We start from the raw sequence: 14,191 nt of genomic DNA on the forward strand, positions 1-14,191 counted from the left end.
AAAGCATTTTCTACTTCCACCACTGCACTTGTGATATTAACAGTGATTAATATATTACTGAAATTAGATACTAATTTTCGGTACTTCAATTTAAATGAATAATTGATACAAATTATTACCCTGGTATTTATATGTATTTGTTGTAAATGTGCTTATAACTTTGTTTTATAAAAGTCAATTTTAATAATTGATATTGATGCAATAAATGCAGATCAAACAGGAGCCAGCATTATTAGTAGGTTTGTGTCTGTGTGTTATTTTCTTTTACTTGGAGCTGAGCAGCAGTCATACTTGACTCTAGATTTTCAGTAATTATTCCACCCATCATTCAGGCCCCCTTAATCCTTCTCAAAGTTTCAGAATGCTTTCAGTTAACAGATTACAATCCATCATAGGAATACAGACAGTCATAATTTATAATCACCATTGAACTGATGCATGTTTTTGGACCTGAACCAAGTAATTCTCGCCCCAGGACGAGCGTCGACCACAATACTGATATGTGGTCGACAGGACTCTTTGCACCTCTAGTCAATACATAGAGTGGTAAGGCATTACAACCAAGAAGGTGATGGTTTATTCAACAGAAAGGAGAAAAGGAAATTGGTCACACGAGTGAATGTGTGTAACTTACCACCTAACTAAAAAATTACTGACACAATAGGTGCACATTTTGAATGTGAACATATATAGGAGAAATGTTGTTGTATGACTTCCTGCAATGAAGCAGATGGTCTCAAACCCTTCCCATTTAATAGCGTGTTGTGCTCCAAATGCTCATTCAGGACCCCGATATCTCTAATAAGGCAACACAGGAAACACATTGATCGTTCTTGTATTTGTTTTTATTTTTGGTCTTTCATTAGAATACAAAACAGGAACCAAAATCACAAAAATAACATTTACAAAACAGATCATGAAACTGAGGTGACTGAGGCAACATAGAAAAGCATTTCTGAAACAGTGATATCTGTGGGTTAGCCTGGAACCTTGAGGTAAAACAGCGAGCAATGTCAGAATGTCAGTTATCTTTACAAGTTGTTTTCAATTAGTGCCTTTATTCAGTAGTGCTATTCACAAATGGAGTTCAACTACATTGTTTTTTTTTTTCTGAGCATGTCCACAGTTAGCGGTGATTTAATGATGTAGTGCTTCAGACCTATCTAAGAACAAATTGATTATAGTGACATGTAAGTCACGGATTCTAAGCATGTCATATTGTAATGGCACCATTTCCAATGGTTTGTATTTTTACTTCACTTGCATACGCGGAAACAATGTCACTCCTGCTCATTCACTCTCATTAAATGGGTGCAAAATTAAACCCTCTAATAATTCTCCCACCGAGAACACTTCTGGCTAAAATAGGTGGATCGCTTTAACGTGTACATCCAAGCAGGGGCTGCTTTTGAACCTCTGGAATAAAATAAACCCGACACACTCTCTCCCTCTCTCTATAATGTTGAACAGAGCAGGAAAATGAAAAAACATCCAGAATGTTGGAATGGCCGTCAGCGGAGGCACAAACTCGAAATCCACGTGTCCCCCCCTCCCGTAAAATACAAAATGGTAAGACATAATGCATCGCTCAAAGTAACATTAAAACCCTAGCATCACTTACCTAAACACAAAGCGGTGAAAACGGTACAGTTTCACCCTGCACTTGATGACGCAGGCATGTTTTTGCATGAACAAACGTTTCTCGTCTTTTTTTCTACTTTCACATTTAAGACATGGTCACTGGTGAGTCAGCATTGCAGATTATTACTCTTTATTTAATTTCTTTTTTTTTTTTTTTAAGTTCCTTTGGATGTGTGCCTTTTGTTGAATTTGCATCTGTCACAGCAGGTAGATTGAGCTAGCATTACTTCATATATCTATATATACACATGCATTCAACGTCATATCTATTCCCCAAATCAAACCAAAAAAGGAAAAAAAAAGAAGAAAAGACAAAAGAAAAGACAAAAGAAACAAGTCAAAAACTCCCTTTTCACCACTTTAGGGTTTAAGCTATAAAAACCTGCAATGACAGCCCACAAAAGGTTTGCATGGAGGCTTTGCAGTTTGATGCGAGATATGCAGCAGGTCGTAGAAGTGCTGGCATTGGGGAGGGGGCGGGGGTGGAATGCAGCCTTATTCCATTAAGGGGGGGGGGGGGGGGGGGGTGTTATGGGAATGGGCCTATTCTTCATCACCACCCTATCCAAATGGGCCTCGTTCTATGTATTTGGGTTTTTAGATTCACATTATGCTGGAAGAAGAGTAATCGGCTGCAGACGCTGCGAAGCGGGCAGGTCCCCGAACCGGGAGCAAAAAACACTGGAGTAGAGTGTGAATGCATATCTACCATCTTCTTGACCTGCGGAGGGAAGAAGCAGACGTCAATACAAGCCTCCCCGCCTGCGAGCCGCCGCCGACGAATTAACAACTCACAGTTCCCTCCCTTCACCACTGCGGCGGCACGTAGCTGTAGCTGGGCGTGCCCGGGGGCCGATATGTGGGCATCGTTACCGGGTGGGGGGAGACGGGCGTTGGCGATGGAGTCGTCAACAGAGTTCCTGAGCGGGAAAGTAAACAAAGTTTAATTGTTTGTATGTGTGTGCCCACACTTGAAATGATCAAAACAGCTGTGGCTCACCAGCCGACATGGCCATAGTAGTGCCGGCGACCATGCCCATGGCGACGCCGTTGGGTCGCGGCGGGGGGATGGGCGGCGCGTACATGGCCGCGGGCATCCCATTGGGTTGGACCACTGTCGTGTGATGGATAACGTGGGGCGGGGCGGCATAGAGAGGCTGTGTGTAGTACGGGCCTTGCTGTTGTGACGGTATTAACGCCTGGATCAAAAACAAACCTCTTTGTGAAGCTTCAAACTAATTATGTAAGGAGACAAAAAAGCACAAAGACTTCAGCCACCAAAGAATAAAACAACAATTGAGCAAAGTGAAGTTGAAGCTCTTTTAAATTATCACGTTGGACCCCCAACACGTTGAGCTCCGAGCTTTATTTGGGGTGTCCATTTTTTCATAACTTCACATAATTCATGCACAAATCAAAATCGTTGTATGTGTGAACTTGTGGAAGGTAAATACAGAAATGAAAATAAATCAGGGCTTGAAAATTCGACTGTAGTTTATCATTTATTGTAAATCTGGAACTCCTTGATCGTCTGTAGCTGTCGTTTTTGTTTTTGCCTGTGTATTTTCCATTTCTCTGCAGCCAAGTATTGCAAAAACAACATATATTGTGGGAACATAACAGTTCACTATCTTGTCTTCAGTTTTCGTTGCTTTTTCCAATTATCTTTTTTAAATGTATTTTTCAGGCTCTTTTTATATAACCTGATAAATAACCGTCTTATCTCTTCCCCACTCGAGCAGACTGACCTGTGCGTAGGGGTTCTGTTGGGCGTAGGTGCTCCTGACGGGGTAAACCGCAGCCTGGTAGGGGTTTGGTGAGGAGGAATAAGGTGGGACTGTCCCCGTGTTGGGAGAGCAGGACATTTTGAACGGGGTGCCTGGAGCGTAGCCTGAAGGAACAGGATCACGTTTCACATTAGTGCTGCTTGCTTTGAAACAAAACGCTTCAGGAAGGCAGAAAATAAATGATTTGAGTCCGGTTTGTTTATAATCTGGAATAAAGTGACCAATTGATTTAAGATATTTTCATATCGCTTTATGTTTCTCACCGTTGGGGAAGGCTGGGTTCGCTCCCGCGTAGACATTGGGAGAGTACGCTGGGGCAGCAGTCGCATAGCCAACGGGAAATCCAGCTGCTGTAATGAACCAGACAAAAACAAAACATCTATCATTTTGGCCATTTACCCGTTTTGAGATTTCCTATTGACGTGTGGCGTTACCTGGGTAGCCTATGCCCTTGGTGTTGGTGAAGGGGACCCCTGTTGGTCCAGGGCTGTATACTGGATTCATTGTGGTCGACTACTTACAGACACTACAATGAAAAGATAGAAAATGTGAAAACAAAACACAACCGGGTCAGATATTTCATAAAACAACAGGAGATGATTTTAAAATAAATGCCAAGTGAGAAAATGTCATTGATTTGCACTTATTTTAAATGTTTCAAGCCTTTGTTTGTTAAATCCTTAATAGTTTGCCTGATAAATCCTTAAGAGAAAATGCACAATGTCAAATTATTATAATATTTTTTAAGACCAGATGTTTTTTCCTTCTTTTTTTGTTTATCCAGAAGGAGAAATTGCTATTAACTTTTAAATAATATTAACATTTTTCAAGATGTGGTTGTTGATGTCCATCACTTATATTAAAAAATTCACTGCACACCCTTACCTTATGATTATAAATTTGGATATAAAGTTTGGATGATTGTATACTTGGTAGAATACCTGGTTTGTTCACTTCCAGCTTCACAACTTGTTTTATTTTACAGCAGAGATGTGACAAAAAGAATCTTTGCCACAAGAGGATCAAATATTGACCGATTACATCCGACAGAAGAATTTATTTGAATTGCAGAAACTAATTAAATACAAAGGAGTAATTGTAGGTCTTTCAATTTAATCAAAATACATTAATATAATAAAAAAATTTGGACATTCAAGTAAATGCAGAAATGTGGAGTAATTTGATCCGATACCTGGTTTGAATGTACTTAAAGAGATCACTATTATTCTGGTGAAATCAATGAATTGTCAAAACTATGGGCATATAAGGGTCACATAAAGATTATATAAAACCTTAGAAATGCGATGTATTTAAAAATAATTATCTGTCATTTTAAGATATCGAGATATACAACACTTCTTTTGCCACTTGTGTTACTGGAGAGCAACGGCCTCATTATGTCATATATCCAGTTCGTTTGAATTTGAATCACTCATGCATTAATAAAACAGCTTTGTAAAATGTGTTCATATTTTAAAATTTCCCTTTCAATGCTCATACATGTTTCATAACTCCATTTCCAGCGGAGGACTTGACTCCTGCACCACATGATGTTCATTAAAGAAATGCTGTGGTTCAGGTGGGACTCTCTGCTGCCCCCTGTCGGCAGCTCCTGCACCATTACATCACTTGACAAGGAAACCTTCGACAGTAAAATAAATAATTATTTCTACGCAATTAAACCATGATCGCAAGTGCATATGCAGTAAGTAACATGCCAGGTGGGAAGTCACAGAGGACAGATTGTATTTTATTTCAAATTCTGATTTTTAATGTGAATATCAATAAATAAGTGGAACAACACAGTTTAATTTACTTTCAGGATGATGTTGCATCTATTTTTAGGGACTCATTTCGACCACAGAGGGGAAAGGTACAATAACAGCTCATTAGATTGAAGGTTTTCTTTTAAAATATAGGAGATCATGTGCAGTTTGATTGTTTTGGTGCATTTTGACGATCGCAAGGTGCATTTTGCCTTAAAAGGTGGCGGACGTTACATATTGAAAAAAAAAAAAAAAAAAAAAAGATGGCAACCTTTAAGTAGAAGAATTTAGAAAGGTGACGGCGACGGGGCTTTGTTATCGCAAGCTTCTAGATCCCCCGGCTGCGGAGCCACACTGTCCGCGGGGGGAGAGGAGCCTGTTTACCGCGGCAGGTCGGCTCCAGCGGGCGGGATGACCCGCTAATCACCTGTCTGACCGCTCCTGCAGCTCCGTCCCCGGACAGCGCGCAGCCGGCGGCAGCCTTGTCAACAGGCCGCAGAGCTCCGGAGGCGGCGGGCGGGCGAGCGGGCAGCCGTCTGTCCCGGCCCCGCGGACCGCCCGCACGCCGCTCCGTGTCTGTAGTGACCCGCGGTGGCTTACCGTGAACACGTCCGGTCGTCCCTTCGTCCCTGTCTGCGGTGTCCTGGAGAGAAATGAGATGTAGCTCGCTGGTGTTTTGCTCCCAGATGCTTTGATGAACTCTTTTCAGCACAACACGTCACTTCCGGGTGGAGTCACGTGGTATAGCGGATTCGTTTATTTTTTTATTTTTCTGTGTCATGAAGTAGAAAATAATTTTTGGGGGACGTATTATCAATTGAAATACTACAGGGCTCCTCGGTGTGTGAGGACAACCAATTTTTGAGAAGAAATCGCGATGAAATGAATAACTACATTAAAACAAATATTTGTATTACTGCTTTTGTCTTGAATTTGTCTCGGGACAAAAATAAAGTATCACTCTATCTATCTATCTATCTATCTATCTATCTATCTATCTATCTATCTATCTTACATATACCTGAAGAATTCAAAGGAATTGGATCAGCACAAAATGTAATTAGTAACAGTTTATTATAATATTTCTGTCACTGTTTCTGTATGGATGGATGGATGGATGGATGGATGGATTTGACTGATTCAATGTCTTTATTGTTCCACAAGGAAATTCTTTTACACAGTCATGTCACCTGTGTAACACAAAGGAAATCACACAATAATTACAATTTATTCACCAAAAATACATATTATAACACACTACACACTGATTACAAATTATTAAGAGACCCAATGGTGGAGAAAACAAATGTGCCTTTTTTTGAAAATTACTCAAATACAAAATTTCATTGGTTGGTTATTTTCCTGAATGGGACTATATGTAATTTGTCCGTGCATTTTTGTGCATTGACAAAGATTCTGATCCAATCATTTGATTACAGATTACTTTTATCTCCTCAGTTGATCACAACATATCTATATAGTTCTTAATTACAATGAAAATTATTTATGCATTGTTTCTGCAATGTTGTTTGTGCCACAACTGGCTTGGTTTGACCATTCCTTTCTATGCTCCTTAATGATTTTGTACATAAATGCCAACACAGCTTAGGGTCATTCAAAACACCTTAAAATGTATTTTCAGTGACTAAATGGATATTGACATTATACATTACGAACTACGTTGTAAATAGTTATTTTACTGTATCCAAATCGTAATCATGGGGTATATTATTATGCTCTAATCCAAACTTAAGTTTATGTAATTTATTTCAATTATTTTTAAGACCTTCTACATGTTATCCACTGTGCATACAATATTTGTGTCATCTGGAAAAATAACAAAATTAATGTGGATGCATGTGTTGTTGATAATAACATAAGACCCAATATCGACCCCTGTGGAAAACCGCAGGCATTATTTTGACCCTGATAACTTGTGTTTGCCAATTTATTTGAATACAGTGAAACTATGTTGTTTGCTGCTGTTTAAAAAAAAGAGAGAGAGAGAGAACACTTTATCAACAACGTAACCCTGCTAACACTGGAGCAATGCGCTGAGCTCGTTATTGCCTGCTCCATGATCCTTGCAGGTAATAAAAAAATATTTATCCTTAACAGGTAGTCCTCTGAAGATCACAGCCTATAAACGTTAGAGTTAGACGACTTTCCTTGAACAAACGACGTTCCTGATGTTTCCACAGATTAATTTGACCGCTGCGTTGACAATGATGTAATGTGTGTGTTCGCTCTTTAAGGACCTTGACGCATCGCTTCCATGCAGCCATCGAAGTGGACGAGCAGGCTCCTCCATACTGTTGTGTCGCGCGCTGCGCCCCGTACGTGCTTTCACGGCTTAAAATGACGCAATTTAGCTCACGTTAGGAGTCGCCCCACTGCGTTTGGGTACAGCTATTTGTTCGGTCGGCGAAAAGCGGTGGGCTAAACACGATGTCCGGAGCGGCCGGTGGGGGAGGTGGCTCCTCCTGCCTGGGTGCAGCAGCGGCAGCCGGGTGCAGCTCCGCCGGCGCTCCCTACGCCGCCGCGGCCGGGGGAGGCGCCGGGGTGGCGGGGAGGTTGCCGGCCCGCGTCCTGGAGCACATCTTCTCCTACCTGGATATGTTCGACCTGATGCGGTGCTCGCTGGTGTGCTGGCACTGGAACAACATCCTGGCGGATGAGAACAGCGAGGTGTGGCGCAGCCTCTCCGGCCGGTGCCTGAGCGATGAAGCCCTGCGGTCTGACATCCTGTGCAACCTGCCCACCTACAAGGGGAAAGTAGGTTTCAAGTGCTGCCTTCCCGCTTAGAACCAGCTTCCTTCCAAACACGTCTGATTTAGTGAAACATTTTGCTCTGCCGGATCCCAACATGAACGATTGTGTGGGGTTCAGGATCAGACAGTGAACTGATCGTGGCTCTGTCTATTGTGTAATGGTCATTGTACTATCTACCTAGATATAATCTAATAGATATATTGGGTTAATACCTGCAGAATCTGAATAAATGGTCAAATTATTAAGTGGTGTTGAAGCCATGTTTGTAAAGATAATAGGCCTATTATTGTTACAGGCCTCTATTTCATATTGACCTTGTAATTTAATGCCTAAAGTGTATTATTATTATTGCACATCTTTTTAAACGAGATCAGGGCTATATACAGTCAGTGGTCCACATGTAGCCCTTTGTTTGCCCCTGACCTGCACATAGGAGGTAAATAAGGCTTACTGATACATGCCATGCAACTGCATTTCTTCTACATATTTATGTTAATGTTCTTGGATATGTTTGCTCGCTAATTACCCCAGAAACCTTTGGCCTCAGTAAAAAAAAGAAAGGAAAGTAGAATTTTTAACATGTAATTTATATTTTACTGAAGTAAAAGTTGACATTCTGTGAAAAAAGAGACTTTAAAATTGTTTAATAATTGGTGAAGTAGATTAATATCTACATCAGAATGGAATAAAATAACCATCGACTTTAGATCTTAATCACTCATGATGTTTGAGCAGCTTGTCTTCTTACTTTCATGATTATCAATGATTTAACCGAACTGTAGCTGGAAATACTTTCACTCTGTATTCTGTTGATGTTTGCTCTTTTTGCCCACAGTGTGGTTGTGATGTGAGATGCATCTAAATGTGCTTATCCACCTAAATAAACTTTGAACAACAAAGACACTTGGACTTATCTTTTAAAATCAGTGATTCAGTCAGAAATCAAATAGCACAATCCAGTTTTTGGTGACTTCATCCCGATTTCTTTTGTCTGTTTTCCCTCATGCGTGAAATGACCTGTGAATCCTTTTTGTCCTATTCTACAGCTCAAGGCCTTCCAGCACGCTCTCAGCTCTCACGACTGTTCCCGCAACGTTTATGTAAAGAAGAACGGCTTCACTCTGCACCGCAACCCCATCGCCCAGAGCACGGACGGCGCGCGCGGGAAAATCGGCTTCTTGGAAGGGCGGCACGCCTGGGAGATCTGGTGGGAAGGCCCGCTTGGCACCGTGGCAGTGATAGGGATTGCCACGAAGCGGGCGGCGATGCAGTGCCAAGGCTACGTGGCCCTGCTGGGCAGCGACGACCAGAGCTGGGGCTGGAACCTCGTCGACAACAACCTGCTTCACAACGGGGAGGTCAATGGAAACTTCCCGCAGTGCAACAACGCGCCTAAATATCAGGTATCGGTACATTTTAACTGTTGACAAATGACTGATTGATCCTCAAATTGGTTTTGTTTTGGGTTTTTTTTGACACAACAGTGAAATTGTACGTCATGTCTGCAGATCGGGGAGAGAATACGAGTGATTCTAGACATGGACGACAAGACGTTAGCCTTCGAGCGAGGCTTCGAGTTTCTCGGGGTGGCTTTCCGTGGACTGCCCAAAGCCTGCCTGTTCCCCGCTGTCTCGGCGGTGTACGGCAACACTGAAGTCACCATGGTGTACCTGGGGAAACCTTTGGACGGCTAAAAGCAGAGTGTCCTCCGCCACCATTTAAACTCGCAAAAAAAACCAAACAAACCCCGGAGCGTGCAGGATCTGTCCGTGTCAAAGGACTGCTGACTTCTCTGCGCACATTCCTCCCTTTGGAAGTTTCAGAGAGAAAGTGGTCACTGTTGCTTCCAAACAGAACAAAAAGCATCGTTCACACAGACACAGAGGACCGTCTGTTTTACTACACCTCAACATGAACCTCCAGTCGATTCTTGGACTCGACCACCCGCACGGTAAAGGATTGTAGATTGTGGATCCTCGTAAACATGTTTCTGTATCAACATGGCCTCCTCCACTTTTACAGTTTAGCTGCTGGACTATTTTATTCACAGGAAACATAATATATCTTCGTCATGCAACTTGGAACTAACAGTGCTGAACATTCACAAGAGAGGTCATGTCTGCTTGAATGAGGCCAAAAGTACTGTAAGCTGTGGCAAATACTTTAAGGAAATGTGTTAACAGCTAAAGGAAAGGTTCACAATCCATTTGATGTGTGAGTGAGTGGAAAGAGCCCATTACGGATTAGCACAGGATAACTATAACCGAGGACCAGATTATAATGATTTGATGCAAAATCAGTGTGATCTAATGTTATGAGTTGATGTAAGTAAATATAAAGGACATGCAGATCATGCATGTGCATGGACTCGTGGTGTACAGGCTCAAACATGTCCCCTTTTTAAATATATGGTTAAAAAGTATCCCCGTAACATGATGCTGCGTGTCCTTTTTTTTTTTTTTAATGTGCTACTGTAGTATTACACATTATTTATTTCTTGGTTTTATCTATGGTACTGTATTGGTTAATGAGGCCTGAAAATAAAGCCTACATGGTGCCACTTTACTACAGTAAAAATAAATGGCTTGATGCTTGTTTTTGTGTGTTCACAGTGGAAATTCAACGGACGTGTGACTTTTTTTAAATGTATGACTAGCATTTTCACTTTTAGGCTGAATTAAAGATAATTTATAATTGTCTGTGCATGTATGTGTGTAATGCACAGGAAGAAGATGGAGAACTCTAACGCAGTGTGTCAGCATTTAGTAAGTAATAAAAGCTGCACCAAACTTATAGTTGGGAGTAGTTTACAACCCATTCATCTTCAATACTGCAAACTTAATAGTGCCTCTGCTGCTACAGTGAGGATGTTTCATCATCCCTCGATAAGCTGGTGATCAGCAGGCCGGTTTATAAACAGACTGACAAGCAGCAGCAGTTTCATCATCAATCAAGTTTACTGGCGCAATAAGAGATCCACCACATATGCCCACGTAAACATAAAATGTAAATAACTTGTATTTTTCATGCTTTTGTAAGTGAAACCTGATGATTTATTTGTTTTCCCCTTGCAACAAGATGTTTTCAACAAAGTATTGTCCCATTTGCATCAGCTAATTTGAATCAGCCCTCTTGGGGAATATGCTTCTTCACAGTGTTCTGCCACAGTACAACACCTGGTAGGCTGCAGGGGGGTCAAAGGTCATGCCCAGTGACCTGTGGGACTTGAACCAGCAAACTTCAGATCCACTTCTACAACCTCTTGGCCAGCACTATGTGTACTTGCTCTTGTTAATCTGCCTCCAATCTATTGTTTGATGAGCACCGACAACATGCACGGGTGTGGTTTTCTAAAACACAGGTGGGTGGAGGATTGCCTCTCTTTTGGTTAAACCCTTTTGATAGCTGGCCGGTCCGTCACATTTGGACACATGTAGTAAACAGGCCAAACGCATTGGACACATTCATCCATTCTCGCACAACAAATCAGCCACATGTGGGAAGTGCCAGATGACAATTCAACTTCTAAAACGGCAACTCCCAGTTAAGTCTTTGGAGTGTGAGAGAGAAACCCTGTGGTCTGAGCCAATCAGCATGGTTCAAGCCCACAACCTTCCTGCTGTTAGGCTGACAGTTTTAAACACTGCTCCACCGTGCTGCTCACTTCCTAATCGCTTCAGTGACTAAGTTGTTCAGAAGCAGGAAATTCTTACAACAGTGCTCTTCTTCAATGCATCAAACATATGACAGGATTGATGGACTAGTTGAAGAAGCTGATTTGTTATTGCGAAGTGTGTTTGTATCACTACTGTCATAACAAAAATATAAGGAAGAACAAGTTATTTGTAGGGCCTAAAAACGGAAATCATCATTAATCACAACATTAAGAATCTCATCTTTGTTGTTTTAAGTCATCCTGTACTGTATTGGAAAAGCTTTGCATTGCTCCCCTCTATTAATAATGTATAAAAGCAATACAACAGTGACTCAACCTTATATCTAGACACAGGATGTCTGAGTTTTTATTGCCCATTATGAGATGCATCTTGCCTTTCAGCCACTGGCAAAAACAAGTTTTCTTTGAAAAAAATGCAGGCTGGGATCAGCATGACTGATGATTCAGGAAAAGAGTGCACCACACAGCAACGCTCATTTACCACAAATACAGATAGATATTCCGCCACAGTGCCCTCCATCCAGTGTGGGAGAGCACTACCACTTCAATAAATGATTGACTGAATATGTGCTGAGAACTCGCCTCCCTCGTTTCAGCCTATTTGTCCCTTCCCCATCTTGAGTGGGGGCTAATTCATTCTTGCCACTGCTCTGTCCCCGACTGTCTTGTTTGCTGAGCTGTCGATCAATGTCACTCCCTCCACCTTCAATACTTTTAACTGCACCACCTGTCTGTCTTCTCCCGCCACACTGTGCTTCTGAATGCAGCCACTGTCCATCAGGTTGCCTCTTTAGTGCACCATCGCTGCTGCAGCGACAGTAATTATAGCCCATATATATATATATATATATATGTGTGTGTGTGTGTGTGTGTGTGTGTGTGTGTGGACACATCAATAATGTATGACAGTTACTTGGATCACAGTTGATGCTGTACTTGCTGTTTACACACATTCCACTATCTGAATGTCTAATTATCCAACATCTCAATACACTGGGTTTGTCAAAACTTACTACAACAGTAACAGACCAAAAGGGAATGTTCACAGTAGTCTGGGAAATTAAAAAGCCAAAACCTTTGGTGTGTTCATGGATTTTGATCTGTGTCTCAGCAGCCAGGTTGAGGCAACATAAAAAGGAATCTAACTGAAGAATTTGGAATTTAAAAGCTGATGTCTCAGCATGATTGAGAGAAGCTAATTTATATATTCACAATCTGTAGTCCAGTTTTTTTTTCCCTCTTTAAAACACTTTGAATATCGCATTATTGCTGAAATGTGCTATACAATTACACTAGCCTTGCCTAGGCTATATTTCAGTTAATATATAAATAAAAGAAAAACTACTGGACTGACCTAAAGTAACACGGTTTAAAATTAAACCAACACATCCTCTTTCCACAAGAGGGCAGCTGTCATCTTATACACAAAAAGCCTCAAGCAACAACAAAGTCTGTTCATGTGTCATTTAGAAAGGAGCTGTCATCAGTAAATAAGCTTCATCTGTATAGTTATTTAAGAACTGATAAGATGTCAGAATAAATGAGATGATACAGGAACCGTATCTTAGCCTATTGGATTTTGGACATTTGTCAGTTGAAGAAAACTTCAGAGAAATGGTTGAAATACAGTATATACGTAAGTTACTGTTACACTTTGGATGTATTAAAGGGGATCTGGTTGGTTGACTGGGTCAGATATATATTCAGCCACTTCATGTTATTGCCAGCCAAAGATGGAACAGAGTCAGAAGTGAGAGCTGGAGATGTCCTGTGTAAAAACAGGAAGGAATCTATCACCGATCGACTCTTTCAGGACAGCACCGTCACTTCCTGATTCCTAATTCCCTATTCCTGCACAGAAGAGTGAGCACACAAAGATAAAAACAGCAGGTTGCAATAAAACCAAAGCGAGCGCACTATAGCTGAAGGAGAGGAAAGACAGGGTATAATAAAATGAATTTGCGATGATGGAAACTTTAAATGCGGTCAATTTAAAGCTTATAACCTTGAATATCCACATAGAAGAAAAAGTCGAAAAACATTGTGGGCCAAAACGGTTTCACAAGACGCTCTAATCTATGGAGATACTAGTGGTGAAAAAGGTTTGAACATTTGTAAAAGTGGAAATTGTAGTTGTGTACAAAGAACCTTTAAGAACTAGTTTTCTACTGATATGAGAGTTTTTTGTTGTTGTTATTAAGATTTCATTAAATTTTGCACCAATCAGAAGGTTTCATTAAAATTGGCAGTATGTTGAGATTGTTATCATTTTCAGGAGTAATTGTTTGGTTGTGCCAAAATATAGGCCTTTTTCACCACATCCACTCCGCAACACGACAAAGTAAAACTTCAAAGTTTAAATTTAAAGGTTATTATGACACTATGTCCCCAGTCTGTCCCACTCAAGATCAAATCAGAATGTATATAGCGCCTGAACTAAAATATGTTAGAAAACTTCCATGTTTTTAGCCTGTAGTGTTTAAATAATTGTGCGCTTTTCACAATTCAAAGAAGAAGATAGAACCAGCAGGTGGTGGTAATGCAACTTT

The 14,191-nt window shown here is 41.0% G+C and overlaps 2 protein-coding genes across 3 annotated transcripts; one reads left to right on the forward strand and one right to left on the reverse strand.

The window, feature by feature from the left end:
* Positions 1-848: 848 nt before the first annotated feature.
* Positions 849-5,903, reverse strand: fam168b (family with sequence similarity 168 member B). Of its 2 annotated transcripts, none has more exons than XM_080514921.1 (7): positions 5,795-5,903; positions 3,863-3,954; positions 3,692-3,778; positions 3,390-3,532; positions 2,642-2,840; positions 2,437-2,561; positions 849-2,362 (listed from the first exon to the last, which is right to left on the reverse strand). In XM_080514921.1, exons 2-6 carry the CDS (start codon positions 3,930-3,932, stop codon positions 2,449-2,451), a joined length of 612 nt encoding a protein of 203 aa, XP_080371047.1. In that variant the 5' UTR covers positions 3,933-3,954; positions 5,795-5,903; the 3' UTR covers positions 849-2,362; positions 2,437-2,448. The 2 variants fall into 2 exon arrangements, with proteins under 2 accessions (XP_080371047.1, XP_080371046.1); XM_080514920.1 differs by having other exon boundaries at positions 2,642-2,876.
* A 1,728-nt stretch (positions 5,904-7,631) lies between these two features.
* fbxo45 (F-box protein 45) lies at positions 7,632-10,560 on the forward strand. Its single transcript, XM_080515097.1, has 3 exons — positions 7,632-7,969; positions 9,013-9,369; positions 9,475-10,560. The coding sequence occupies exons 1-3, from the start codon at positions 7,643-7,645 to the stop codon at positions 9,658-9,660; spliced, it is 870 nt and encodes a 289-aa protein (XP_080371223.1). The 5' UTR covers positions 7,632-7,642; the 3' UTR covers positions 9,661-10,560.
* Positions 10,561-14,191: the final 3,631 nt, after the last annotated feature.

Source organism: Blennius ocellaris (genome assembly GCF_963422515.1).
Source record: "Blennius ocellaris genome assembly, chromosome: 19".
Lineage (NCBI taxonomy): Eukaryota > Metazoa > Chordata > Actinopteri > Blenniiformes > Blenniidae > Blennius > Blennius ocellaris.